The sequence below is a fragment of the Malus sylvestris genome, chromosome 8, assembly GCF_916048215.2.
Source record: "Malus sylvestris chromosome 8, drMalSylv7.2, whole genome shotgun sequence".
NCBI classification, from domain to species: Eukaryota; Viridiplantae; Streptophyta; class Magnoliopsida; order Rosales; family Rosaceae; genus Malus; species Malus sylvestris.
This window is the reverse complement of record NC_062267.1, coordinates 1,039,604-1,054,096: the sequence shown is the minus strand read 5'-3', so window position 1 is coordinate 1,054,096 and position 14,493 is coordinate 1,039,604. Positions and strand designations below refer to the sequence as shown.

Genomic DNA, 14,493 nt, shown 5'->3' with positions numbered 1-14,493 from the left:
ATTTTCTTATTGTACCCTATAGAATATGTATAGTTTTCCACTCTATATAGATTCTTGACCTACGCTACATGTCAACTACTTCGATATGGCTGTCTTCTAAGGCCATGTGCCTCTCATATATATATATATATATATACATTACTTACTATGCTAGTACGTCGTCTGTTTGCAAGCAAAATCTTGAATAGAATCGGGTTGTGTCACATGAATAATGGGGAATGTACCTCTGGTTGTATAATATCACATGAAGAAAGTTGAGGTTCCATAATAAAATTAATTGGAAATATAGGGAGTAATTTAACTTATTTATAAGTCAATGCAAGGTCTATCATCTAATCAATGTGAGACTCATTCTCAACACGCCCTCTCAGGTGTGACGAATTTTCAAGCCTAACATGTGGACAACACAACGGAATGATGTGGGGTGCATGTGACCGTTTGGCTTCACATGTGAGACAACTTGCTCTAATATCATGAAGAAAGTTAAGGTTCCATTATAAAACCAATTGACAATATGGGGAGTAGCCCAATTTACTTATTTCATTTGAAGACCTATTGATTCTAACAATTGATTGCAGAGTTGATCATTCTAACCTTTCAATTCATAGATGTGGATCTCGGACCTATGAATGGGGATATTCCCAAAACTCACAAAGAAAAAAGGAAGTGAGTTAGACAAAAAGAGAAGAAACTTTGACAAAAAAAGAAGTAACTTGGACAAAAAGAAAAGAAGTGACTTTGACAAATTTTTTGTTGTTGATAACCTTAGACCAATCAAAATCAATATCAATCGAATATTGATTAATACGTAATCAATGGAACACTAATTGAAAATGAAAACAACTATTCTGCTTAGAATGAAATGTTGCAAGGTCCCTCATTCCATTAATATGGGACTTATTCGCAACGTTTAGAGAGTGAAATAGAGTGGCAGTGGTGGTGGGGAGGTAGTACGTGTTACTATTCTTGACTAAATTGATTAGTATAATCACACAAATGTAAAATTCACAAGACATGAGACAATTATTCATTTAAATCAATCTTGTCAAAAATCCAACACTGTACAGAAATTAAATTTAGGAGATTTTCTTTCTTTTATTATGTGCTTATGTAGTTTATATATCTAATCTATAACTTGTGACTTGAAACCTACGAATTTCGTACAAAATCCAATACAAAAAAAAGAAAAAGAAAAAAAAAAGAGGAATCAGATCAACTAGGGGATAACTAATTCCATCCTAATCATCTTCATCAATTTTACATGGGTCTTGTTATTCATGTTAAGTGTATAAGTGAATGGTTGAGGTTAGGACACGTGTCACTTAATACTACAATATTATATTAGATTGTTATAACTATCAGTAGTTAATATAGTTAAAGATTGTATTGTACTGCTGTGAGTATAAAAGCTTCACATGAATCATTGTAAACTTGATCATTAAGAAATACAAAATTCCTATTTCTCTCTCTCTCTGTCTTCTTCTACTTTCTCTCTAAAACTCTGCTTATGCTTCTACATTTCTTCATATTTACAATTCACACACCTCTTAATTTTTGTCCGTCCGATCAAATAAATAAAAAATGATCAAATAATAGAAACTAACAAAAAAAAAAAAATTGAAAGGTAAAATGAATTGTGCGGATACCGCCCTTATGCTTTCTTTATTTTTCATCGTATGCGATTATTGGATTGGGTTATCGGGCTGGAATCTCGGCCCACTACTTCAATTAACAGATAATCCGCCGGTTCCAGGTTATTGGGCCCAAACTACCCACCGCTACACCCGCGAAATGTTCGAACCTCTAATTCTCGCGGGCCTCACCGTACCCGAAAAAACCGTCGTCGTTGGAAGAAAAGGAAGCGTCGTCGTCGTCATCGCCGAACTGTGAACTAAAACCCTAGCTAAGCTCACTGTCAGAGACTCAGAGCGTTGGGGTTTTAAGCTTGTAGTTGTACTTACTGCTTCCCTTCAAAATTCAGTAAAAGATACAAAAGAATGGAGATTTCTGAAAGTAAGCCCCAAATCGATTCATCTGAAAACCCTAGGTCCACCTGGGACGGTTGCTCCGTCTTGCTCGACATCAACGACGGCGACCGTTTGGTTTTCTCCCGCCTCTCCGCCGGAGCGTAAGTCATATTTTTCTCTCAGTCAAATTTGTGCCTTTTTTTTGGGGTTGTTGAGAATTCTTACGGTTGAATGCGGAATGGATGTGCAGGAAATTGAAAATTGGGAATAAGAATTGCTCTCTGCAGCCTTTGATTGGCTGCCCCTTTGGCTCTTTCTTTCGGGTCGAAAATGGAGCCGAAGGCCCGTATTTGGCCCGGTACACTCCGTCCACGGAAGGTTTGGTTTTTAACTTTAATTTGTTCAAAATTTTGTGTTAATGTGGAATTTGGGATGATGACATTGTGTTATTTTGCTTGATATTTGCCTATTTATTCAGTTAATAATGTTCAAGAAAAAGGTGATGGTCAATCAATTGATGAGTTTAGAGATAATCGAGCATTAGTCGATAACAATAAGGCGCAGAGCCTAACCGGAGAAGACATTAACGCGATGCGACAGTGAGAACAAATTAATCAGAGATTTAGTTTGTATTTTGGGCTCCTTTTGTACTTTTTTTGGTGGACTTATACAATGATAAATGCAGGCAGGGTGCAACGGGGGATGAAATAGTTGAAGCTCTCATTGCAAACAGCGCGACGTTTGAGAAGAAAACTGTTTTCTCACAGGTAATGTAGATCGTTCGAGTGCCACTTTGTGTTCATATGAGAAGGTGGTCTGATTTCACGTCGTTCTGTTGTCTGCAGGAGAAGTATAGGCTTAAGAAGCAAAAGAAATATGCTCCCATTGTACTTATGAGGCGCCCATTCACTAGAAGGTTACCTCTTATTTCTGAAAGCAGGAGCTTTATTTTGAAGTCATATTGCTGTTCTATCGGCAAGAACTTTCCGAAATGATTTAATTATATGGATGAAGCGCCATGATATCTCCGCAATTAGCAATTTTTTGGCTGCTGTTCTGAATGTCAATCTATAATTTCCAAATCTCATGTTCTTTTTACTCACTTCTTGTTCTTTTCTGTTTCTCTCAGTATATGTGAGGCGTACTTAAAGAAGTATCCGAATAAAATTGGGTAAGGACTAGCCAGTTATGAGTTTTCCTCTATTTTGGTAAACTACTTTCTCATGTTATTTGCTCAGAATTGATGTATCATATGTTTGCCTTTGGTTCAGATTCTTGCGAATGGATACATTGTCTCTTCTTCTTTCCATGGCTAATGTTTCTGCAAATTCTGATGTCCTCATAGTGGATATGGTTGGAGGACTTCTAACTGGTGCTGTAGCAGAGCGTTTAGGAGGTCTGCTTTCCCTAAGTTCCCTTTACTATTTGCGGCTTTGAGTTTTTTAATTTACACAGATTTATGGGTGGTGAAGTAGTGAAACTGAAGTGAATTATATCCAATTAAAATGGAATCAGTTTGTTATGGCTACTTTGTGTGATTGCAATTGCAACATTGTTATGACATTTCGCATTTTTAATGCTTCTGTATGTTTGACAGGTACGGGCTATGTCTGCAATACATATCTTAGTGGGTCGCCTTATTCTATGGATATAGCGAGGATATTCAACTTTGGAGATGAAATTTGCAAGAGGTACATCTGCCTTTGAGTTACTTTTTATAGGAAATGTTGTCAGATGAAATTTTACACTCCTTATGTAACCAACTTTTGAGATATTTTTGTATTTATGTTGCTTATACAGGATTGTGAGGTCTCCTCTCGCGGACCTATTATCTGTCCAAAACGGAATTGAAAAACCAGCAAGTCAGGAAGCGGAGTCTGGTAATATGGAAATTCAGTCAAATGTGAGTGGTGCTTCATTTTTTGTTTGCAGATTTCTTTGTCTTGCAGTTTCGTAATTGTTTTGGGTACTCTATTTTCAGGACCAAATTTCTTCAGCAGTTAGCATGGAAGAAGCATCTCTTACATCTGAAAACGTGATATCGGATCCTATTCCTGTGTCTACTAGCTCTCCGGTAATTAAAATGTCCAAACCAGCAAAACTGGGAGAAAAAGCACCACAGGAAATCATCAGCTCGTGGAAAGAGAATGGTTTCTCTAGGTAAATATTGTTGTCGCGTGTGTAGTTTACTAGTTGAAAGTAGCATCTGGATGATAGTTCTGCATTCTTTTTGCAGTTTAATAATAGCAGCACCGGAGATGGATGCTTGGAGCTTACTTAAAGAGATCTTGCCACTATTGTCAAACTCTGCTCCATTTGCTATTTTTCATCAGTATCTTCAGGTTTTTAGCTTCAAATGCTTGATCCTACCAAGTTAATAATTTTTCATATACGAATTTAGTATCTTTGGATTTTGTAGACGATTAAACTAAGTCCGTTATACTCTTTGATATGCAGCCTCTTGCGACATGCATGCATAATTTACAAACGGGGAAAATGGCGATTGGCTTGCAAATTTCAGAACCTTGGTTGCGCGAATATCAGGTTGGTTTGGTCTTATTTATGTATCTGATCTAGTCTGCGAGTTCTAAAGATCTCTATATATTTTAACGTCATTTGCTATTAGAACTCCAGTTTTTGAAACTTGTGTAGGTTAAATGAATCTGAAAACAGAGATTCTGTGTGTTATTTTAATGCATACAATTTGTCTACATGCATGTGTGTGTGTGTGTCAGAGTGAGATCTGTCAATCAAAATTTAAATTTGGACAAGAAGTTGAATAAAATACTTAAGATTGCCCATAGGCTGAAGTCACGGCCAGCGTCTGTCATCTCCAGCGTAAACATGTATGCCGGAGAATTATTTTTAAGGATCAATGTCTAAAATATCGATGATATCGGAAATATCGGTAGTCCAAACACACGGAAATTTCGATGGAAATATCGGGATATTATCGATATCGATAAAAATTGAATAAAAACCACGGAAATTGTAAGAAAAACTTGGAAATTTTTTATTGAAACTTTGCATGATGTTTATTTAGTCAGTTATCTATTAGTTTATCACAAAAAATTGGAAGGAAATGCATTGCATGATGTATTTAACTGATTTAAGTTGATTATATAACGAACTGACAAATATTGTGAGTGTAGAAAATATGTAGTAATTAATGAAAGAAGTTTAAACACACCATAATCATTTATATATAATGAGTTAGTATAATATTTTACACTTTATACATTGCATGGTAAGATACATGAGTGACTTCGTACCACATAGAGTTCCTATCAAGGTCTAAAATATCGATGATATCGGAAATATCGGTAGTCCAAAAATACGGAAATTTCGATGGAAATATCGGGATAATATTGATATTTTAAACGTTGCTAAGGATGTAAGTTGGAAATGTTGAGAAAGTGGCCTAGCTCAACTTGAGTGGTAATCTGATGATTTCAGTATGAACCATTCCGTTGATTTTGTGAGGACCATCACCGGCCGCGTTGGAATGCTAATTTTTCGTGTACCGTTGTGCCAGGTCCATTGTTAATTCCTGGTTTAATGTTTCTGTAAAGATTATACGCCTTTATTTGATGCGTTCTAGAGACTGATTGTAAGTAATCGTTTCAGGTACTTCCATCAAGAACGCATCCATGCATGCAGATGAATGGATTCGGCGGGTACGTTCTCAGCGGGACGAAGATTTCACCGAACTGATTTGAAGAACAAAATCACACGGCTGAGTTGCGATTACTTTACTTGTTATATGGATGTTCGTAGGCGAAACCACTGCGTGCAAAATGTACACCAGCTTTTCGTCTTCTGTTTATCTGTAAACCTGCACATACTGCAAATTTTATCCTTGCAGGATTTGCAATCTGTGTTCTGTGCTCCATTTCTTCTTGCAATTCCAGATTTTAAAGTTTCTATCGGAAAATATTACTCTGTTAATTTTGCTTAGATGGGTATAATGGTATTTCTATTTGTTTTTTTAGTTGACAAAGAGTTATATTGATAGGAAAAAGGCATGCGAAATTATTTTAATGTCCATAATTTCTCTTTTTAATAATTTTTTAATTATGTATAAAAAAATTAATTGAAAAAGAGAGTTCGTAGTATAAATTATTATTATTTTTATACAATAATATATTTTTATAAAAAAAGAATTTAGCTGAATTGCGCATGGTAAAGAAGTTTTTTTATTGACAAGTCACCTCAAGTAGGGTTGGATACGAGTTCGAAGGAGAAATTTTGGGAAGATCTTGGAGACTTGGTGCAAGGAATTGCTCAGACGGAGAAGTTATTTATAGGAGGAGATTTAAATGGACACGTGGGCAGGGAGACAGACAACTATGGAGGTTTTCATGGTGGCCATGGTTTTGGGGAGAGAAACGAGGATGGGGAAGCTATCTTGGATTTTGCAATGGCATATGATCCCTTCTTAGCCAACACCTTCTTTAAGAAGAGAGAAGAACATGTGATCACCTACAAGAGTGGGTCGTCAAAAACACAAATAGATTTTCTTCTAATGAGGAAAGGGGATCGTATAACTTGTAAGGATTGCAAAGTTATACCAGGAGAGAGCGTGGCTAATCAACATCGCTTGTTGGTGATGGATGTACATATCAAAAGAGTAAGACAAAAGAACAAGACTTGGAAGTGCCCAAGGACTAGATGGTGGAATCTAAAAGAAGAAAAACAAGTCATTTTCAAAGAGAAGGTAATCACCCAATGTGTGTGGGATAGAGAGGGGGAAGCTAGCCAAATGTGGGATTCCATGGCTAGTTGTATCCGAAAAGTAGCAAAAGAGGTATTAGGAGAGTCCAAGGGCTTTGCCCCACACCAAAAGGAATCTTGGTGGTGGAATGAGGAGGTACAAACAAAGGTGAAGGCTAAGAAGGAATGTTGTAAAGCCTTATACAAGGAGAGGACCGATGAAAATGGTGAAAGGTATAGAAAAGCGAAGCAAGAGGCGAAGAAAGCTGTCAGAGAAGCTAAGTTAGCGGCTTACGACGATATGTATAAACGACTAGATACCAAAGAAGGAGAGTTGGATATCTATAAACTATCTAGAGCAAGGGAAAAGAAGACAAGGGACCTAAACCAAGTGAGGTGCATCAAGGATGAGGATGGAAAGGTTCTTGCTACAGAGAACGCGGTTAAAGACAGATGGAGAGGTTATTTTCATAATCTTTTCAATGAAGGACATGAAATGAGTGCTTCTTTAGGGGAGTTGAGTAACTCAGAAGAGTGTAGAAACTACTCTTTTTATCGTCGAATCCGGAAGGAAGAAGTGGTTGTAGCTTTGAAGAAGATGAAGCATAAAAAAGCAATAGGCCCAGACGATATACCAATCGAAGTGTGGAAACTTTTGGGAGAGACAGGTATAACATGGCTCACTGACCTTTTCAATAGGATTTTGAAAACGAAGAAGATGCCAAATGAGTGGCGAACGAGCACTTTGGTGCCTATCTACAAGAATAAGGGCGACGTACAAAATTGCATGAACTATAGGGGTATTAAGCTAATGAGTCATACAATGAAGCTCTGGGAGAGAGTCATTGAGCATAGATTGAGGCAAGAGACACGGGTTTCGGACAACCAATTCGGGTTCATGCCAGGGCGCTCAACCATGGAGGCAATCTATCTCTTACGAAGATTGATGGAAAGATATAGAGATGGGAAAAAGGATTTACACATGGTCTTTATAGATTTGGAAAAAGCGTATGATAGGGTCCCAAGAGACATTCTTTGGAGGATTTTAGAGAAGAAAGGAGTACGAGTAGCATATATCCAAGCTATAAAGGATATGTATGAAGGAGCAAAGACTGCCGTAAGAACTCATGAAGGACAAACCGAAAGCTTTCCCATAACTGTAGGATTACATCAAGGCTCATCCTTAAGTCCTTACCTTTTTGCGTTGGTAATGGATGAGTTAACAAGACATATTCAAGATGATATTCCTTGGTGTATGCTTTTCGCAGACGATATAGTGTTGATAGATGAAACTCAGGAAGGGGTAAATGCAAAGCTTAACCTTTGGAGAGAAGTGTTGGAATCTAAAGGTCTTCGCCTAAGCCGATCAAAGACAGAATATATGGAGTGCAAGTTCAGTGCAAATGGAGGCCAAAACGAGTTAGGGGTGAGAATCGGAGATCAAGAAATACCAAAGAGCGACCGTTTTCGTTACCTAGGATCTATCTTGCAAAAGAACGGAGAATTAGATGGAGATCTCAACCATAGAATACAAGCTGGATGGATGAAGTGGAAGAGTGCATCCGGCGTGTTATGTGACCGCCGTATGCCACTGAAGCTTAAGGGAAAATTTTATAGGACGGCAATAAGGCCGGCGATGCTGTATGGCACAGAATGTTGGGCGGTGAAACATCAACACGTACACAAAATGGGTGTAGCGGAGATGAGGATGCTTCGTTGGATGTGTGGGCACACAAGAAAGGATAAGATTAGGAATGAGGATATCCGGGGTAAAGTAGGAGTAGCCGAAATTGAAGGAAAGATGAGAGAAAATCGGTTACGGTGGTTTGGACATGTGCAAAGAAGGCCTACTGACGCTCCGATTAGAAGATGCGACGATGGGACAGAGGTTCAGGGCCGAAGGGGTAGAGGAAGACCTAGGAAAACTTTGGAAGAGACTCTAAGAAAAGACTTAGAGTACTTGGATCTAACGAAGGACATGACACAGGATCGAGCACAATGGCGTTCTAAGATTCATATAGCCGATCCCACTCAGTGACTTGGATTTTCCAAGTCTCCAACCGAGAAGTTTTCCTCACTCGGAAAATTAAGGGAACACTACCCCAACCTACATGCTCCACTCAGAAAGCTTCAACATACAAGCTTCAACAAAAGAAAATTCAAAGAACTTAGCGAAGAAGGCTTTGGTGTATTTAACACAATACGTTGAAATGAAGGAAAGCTTATTTATTGATATCCCCGATAAGCTACAAATATGTACATATACATGAGTCAAAATAAACACACAAGAGGGAGCCTTCACAAAGGTTGCTTAGGAGAAGTCTCAGCAGTCGGTAGAGCCCCAGAAAGAGAAGGCACCGGAGGGGGATCATTTGGAGCCTCAGTACTGGACAGAACCCTAGAAGGAGGAGGCATCAGAGGTTGATCATTTGGAGCTTCATTACGCGGTACAGCCCCAGAAGACGAAGGCAATAAATGCCTTTGGAACAAACCTACAAATCTCTGATGATCAAGTAAAACCTGACCATCAGTTTCCTTCATCTGGTCAAGCTTCCTCTTCATGTTTGTAGCATAGTCATGTGCGAGCCGGTGCAACTGTTTATTCTCATGCTTGAGCCCTCTAATCTCCTGTTTGAGACTCATCACTTCAGCCGCCAATGATTCAACTTGGCGGGTTCGAGCAAATAGGCGTTGGGCCATATTAGACACAGAACCTGCACACTGAACACTGAGAGCCAGCGAATCCTTAACAGCTAACTCATCAGACCGTTTGGAAAGTAGTCTGTTATCTTTGGGAGTGAGAAGGTTCCTGGCCACCACCGCAGCGGTCATATCATTCTTCATCACGGAATCCCCAACGGTAAGAGGACCAGTAGGGGAGACGAAGGATGGGCGCCATATGTTGTCTGGAGAAGGCGGGGCTGCCTCTTCAACAAGGTTCAAGTCAAAACGACGGTCGGAGGGGCCAGACATTTTCAAAGGTGTTGAAGAGAGAAGAGGTCGGACAAATCAAGATCTTAGAAGTGCAAGAATGAAGCTTCTACTGGTGGAGATTCAAGTGTGCTTTGGAACTTAATGTCAGCCCTTATAAAAATCTGCACTCGACGGAGCTTCAGAAATCGAAGAGGCGTTTGCTTTCTCAAAAGCTGGGCTGCTTAGAGATCACGAGGGTTGATCTCAGAAATCTAAGAGGCGTTTGCTTTCTCAAAAGTTGGGCTGCTCAAAGACCACGAAGGCTGGTCTCAGAAATTGAAGAGGCGCTCGCTTTCTCAAAAGCTGGGCTCCCCAGAGACCACGAGGGCCGATCTCAGAAATCGAAGAGGCACCTACTTTTCCAGCCTTGTCAGCACCTGTCACGCGCACACTCAGCTTTGCGGAAATTATGGGCATTCTGTCGAAGACTTCTGGGGAAGTAGAAAACACATGAATCTTACTGTTCAATCACCCACTTCCCACACGCAACAATAGCTCATGGGTACCACAGAAAACTTTGCCAAAGTTCTCTGCCAAAGTCGAGCACGTGAAGCTTGCAGCTCCCACTACATCGCTCTGACCAAGAAGGGTAAAAGAATAGCAAAGAAACAGCACTAACAAAGTTTAGACCCATAAATTTTGAAGGTCTAGCTACCATATTATTACCCACAAGGGTAAAGGAACAGTACCACTGCTGGATAATTGGACAGTCCCTGTGTGTCAACCTCTGTGCTTCGTGGCAAGGTAGACTAGCAAACATGCCCAACCTTTACTCACATTCGAGAAAACACTCCCAATAAGTGTGTCAACCTCTGTGCTTCGTGGCAAGGTAGACTAGCAAACATGCCCAACCTTTACTCACATTCGAGAAAACACTCCCAATAAGATTGCTTGCTCCAAAATCGAAGAGGCACCGTCCTCCGAATCTCGAGAGCCAGACTCCCAACATGACTACTTTCTTAAAAATCGAAGAGAGGGTAAAGGAACAGTACCATTGCTGGATAATTGGAAAGTCCCTGTGTGTCAACCTCTGTGCTTCGTGGCAAGGTAGACTAGCAAACATGCCCAACCTTTACTCACATTCGAGAAAACACTCCCAACAAGATTGCTTGCTCCAAAATCGAAGAGGCACCGCCCTCCGAATCTCGAGAGCCAGACTCCCAACATGATTACTTTCTAAAAAATCGAAGAGACACTGCTCCCCGAATCTTCGAGAGCCAGACCCCCAGCGTGACTGCTTTCTCAAAAATCGATGAGGCATCGTTCTTCGAATCAATCGAAGAGGCGCTCGCTTTCTCAAAAGTTGGGCTGCTCAGAGACCACGAGGGCCGATCTCAGAAATCGAAGAGGCACCTACTTTTCTAGCCTTGTCAGCACCTGTCACACGCACACTCAGCTTTGCAGAAATTATGGGCATTCTGTCGAAGACTTCTGGTGAAGTAGAAAGCACATGAATCTTACTGTTCAATCACCCACTTCCCACACGCAACAATAGCTCATGGGTACCACAGATAACTTTGCCAAAGTTCTCTGCCAAAGTTGAGCACGTGAAGCTTGCAGCTCCCACTACATCGCTCTGACCAAGAAAGGTAAAAGAATAGCAAAGAAACAACACTAACAAAGTTTAGACACATAAATTTTGAAGGTCTAGCTACCATATTATTACCCACAAGGGTAAAGGAACAGTACCACTGCTGGATAATTGGAAACTCCCTGTGTGTCAACCTCTGTGCTTCGTGGCAAGGTAGACTAGCAAACATGCCCAACCTTTACTCACATTCGAGAAAACACTCCCAACAAGATTGCTTGCTCCAAAATCGAAGAGGCACCGTCCTCCGAATCTCGAGAGCCAGACTCCCAACATGACTACTTTCTCAAAATCGAAGAGAGGGTAAAGGAACAGTACCATTGCTGGATAATTGGAAAGTCCCTGTGTATCAACCTTTGTGCTTCGTGGCAAGGTAGACTAGCAAACATGCCCAACCTTTACTCACATTCGAGACAACACTCCCAACAAGATTACTTGCTCCAAAATCGAAGAGGCACCGCCCTCCGAATCTCGAGAGCCAGACTCCCAACATGATTACTTCCTCAAAAATCGAAGAGACACTGCTCTCCGAATCTCGAGAGCCAGACCCCCAGCATGATTGCTTTCTCAAAAATCGAAGAGGCATCGTTCTCCGAATCTCGAGAGCCAGATACCACAGACCACTTTTTCAAAGTGCTCTGACAGAGTTAAAACATGTGAAACTGACAGCTCCCACTACCGTGCTATGACCAAGCAGGGTAAAGGAATAGCATTACTACTTGTTAGGGAGACTCCTATATATGTCAACCTCCATCCCCAACGGACAGGCAGACCTGCAAAAATGCTCAACCCTCCATCATATCTGAGAGGGCACTCCCAACGAAGCCTTTCGAAATATTCAGCTTTCTTTCCCCCCGATAATACCTCTGCAAACAAGCTATACTAGAGCAAGAATATCTCATATCATCAGGGTTAAAAGCAAGAGTATCCCATATCATGCTTTTTCCCTGTCTTTTCCTTTGGCCTTGTTTTTACCTGCAAGACAAGGAGAAAGAGAGCAATCAGTCAGCACTTGGAATCAAGCTTCCAGCCAAGAACTGACTGCCTGGAACCCCTTACCTGATTACTTACCTGGCATTGCTCTCGAGTACTCATCTTCAACATCTTATGTTTCCAGGGAAGATTCTGCATCTGCTTGAGGAACAGATAGGGCAAGTGCGAAGGATACAAGGAAGCATGTGGAGACAAGCGTAATAGCACACGTGCCGATACATCCATTACTCTGTCAAAAGCAAAAGTATCCCATATCAGCAGGGTGGAACGTACTCTAGATTTGATGGACTTGTTTTGACCCTCAAATTCTTCAGTCGGCCTTATACTCTGGAGGAAACCAGAAAACCCTCCAGCTCAGTTCAAGAATAAGCCTGTGGAAAGTTACTTCTTCAAAAGCAAAAGTATCTCATATCATCTCTTCTCATTTTTCTTCTCTTTATCCTTCATGCTGCTGCAAGATGGGGAGAAGGTGAACAATCAGTCGGAGCTCTGATTGCTTACCTTGTCTGTCACCTCTTTCAGCAGACCCCCTAGCTCGGCGACTTGGGGGACTCCTACTACATGGTTTGTATCGCGCTTGACCAAGCCTGAAACTACAAGTAAGCTTCAAGTGAAATTGATACATTACCTTGTGCATCTCCACCAGTTAAAGATACCACCCCTGGATGGAGGAAGAGTACTTCCAGAGAAGATGCCACATCTACCTATGAGACAGATAAGGCAAGTCAAGACGACTCCACACTCCGATACTTAGAAGTTTCGTGATTACGAGATCATTCTCCCACAATATTTCTTAATGTCATTTGTACTAAATCATTCACTTGTACTCACTAAAGGAGAGCTTGAACCTATGTACTTGTGTAAACCCTTCACAATTAATAAGAACTCTTCTATTCCGTGGACGTAGCCAATATGGGTGAACCACGTACATCTTGTGTTTGCTTTCCTATCTCTATCCATTTATATACTTATCCACACTAATGACCGGAGCAATCTAGCGAAGATCACAAAAAGCGACCGTTTTCGCTACCTAGGATCTATCTTGCAAGAGAACGGAGAATTAGATGGAGATCTCAACCATAGAATACGAGCTGGATGGATGAAGTGTTATAATGCATCCGGCGTGTTGTGTGACCGTCGTAGGCCACTGAAGCTCAAGGGAAAATTTTATAGGACGGCAATAAGGCCAGCGATGTTGTATGGCACAGAATGTTGGGCGGTGAAGCATCAACACGTACACAAAATGGGTGTAGCGGAGATGAGGATGCTTCGTGGGATGTGTGGGCACACGAGAAAGGATAAGATTGGGAATGAGGATATCCGAGGTAAAGTAGGAGTAGCCGAAATTGTAGGAAAGATGAGAGAAAATCGGCTCCGGTGATTTGGACATGTGCAAAGAAGGCCGAATGACGCTCCGGTTCGAAGATGTGACTACGGGACAGAGGTTCAGGGCCGAAGGGGTAGAGGAAGACCTAGGAAAACTTTGGAAGAGACTCTAAGAAAAGACTTAGAGTACTTGGATCTAACGGAGGACATGACACAAAACCGAGCGCAATGGCGTTCTAGGATTCATATAGCCGACCCCACTTAGTGGGAAAAGGCTTTGTTGTTGTTGTTGTTGTATACTAAATTACCTATTAATAGAACTCTTCGTAAATTACCATTTCAATCTTCACCAAAACTGAGTAAAAAGAAACAGAAAGGGCAATTTAGTAATTACATGCAACATAAAATTTTGATTTTTTTACACTAACCTCACAGCCATGTAAGCATATCATGCCCTATTTAAAAAAAAAAGAAAGAAAAAAATATGCCCATGTCAGAAGTAATTGCCCCATTTTGTCCCATTTTTTGGAAAGGAATCATCTCTCTGGATTTTTTCCACCTAATTCATTAAGTTTAAGGATCCAGTTCATTAAAATTTGATTAAATAGTTACAAATAGAAGTTCATTTTAAAATTATAATAATTTTAGCTGTTAAATCAAAGTCCAATGATCTGGATCTCCGAATTTGATAGATTAGGAGGAAATGATCCGGAAAGAATCCATTTCCCCATTTTTCATAAACGAATTGTTTTTTTAGAATTTTAAAAATTAATCACACTCTTCAATAAAAAAAACAAAATAATATAAAATTGTTCCCGCACACAGTACACGTGGGCATCTGCTAGTATATATATTGGAGAAAAGGCCCAAGCCCATGATGAATAAGAAGGCCCAAACAACCAAAGGTTGCCCACCGCTCACAAATACAATATT

At 40.4% G+C, this 14,493-nt stretch overlaps 1 protein-coding gene across 1 annotated transcript; it reads left to right on the top strand.

Annotated features, from left to right (window-relative positions):
- Nucleotides 1-1,794: 1,794 nt before the first annotated feature.
- LOC126632975 (uncharacterized) lies at nucleotides 1,795-5,901 on the top strand. The gene is made up of 13 exons (XM_050303518.1): nucleotides 1,795-2,128; nucleotides 2,218-2,345; nucleotides 2,446-2,566; nucleotides 2,653-2,734; nucleotides 2,813-2,883; nucleotides 3,097-3,138; nucleotides 3,239-3,363; nucleotides 3,565-3,658; nucleotides 3,768-3,870; nucleotides 3,949-4,127; nucleotides 4,204-4,309; nucleotides 4,425-4,511; nucleotides 5,595-5,901. The coding sequence occupies exons 1-13, from the start codon at nucleotides 1,998-2,000 to the stop codon at nucleotides 5,679-5,681; spliced, it is 1,356 nt and encodes a 451-aa protein (XP_050159475.1). The 5' UTR covers nucleotides 1,795-1,997; the 3' UTR covers nucleotides 5,682-5,901.
- The last annotated feature ends 8,592 nt before the right edge of the window (nucleotides 5,902-14,493 follow it).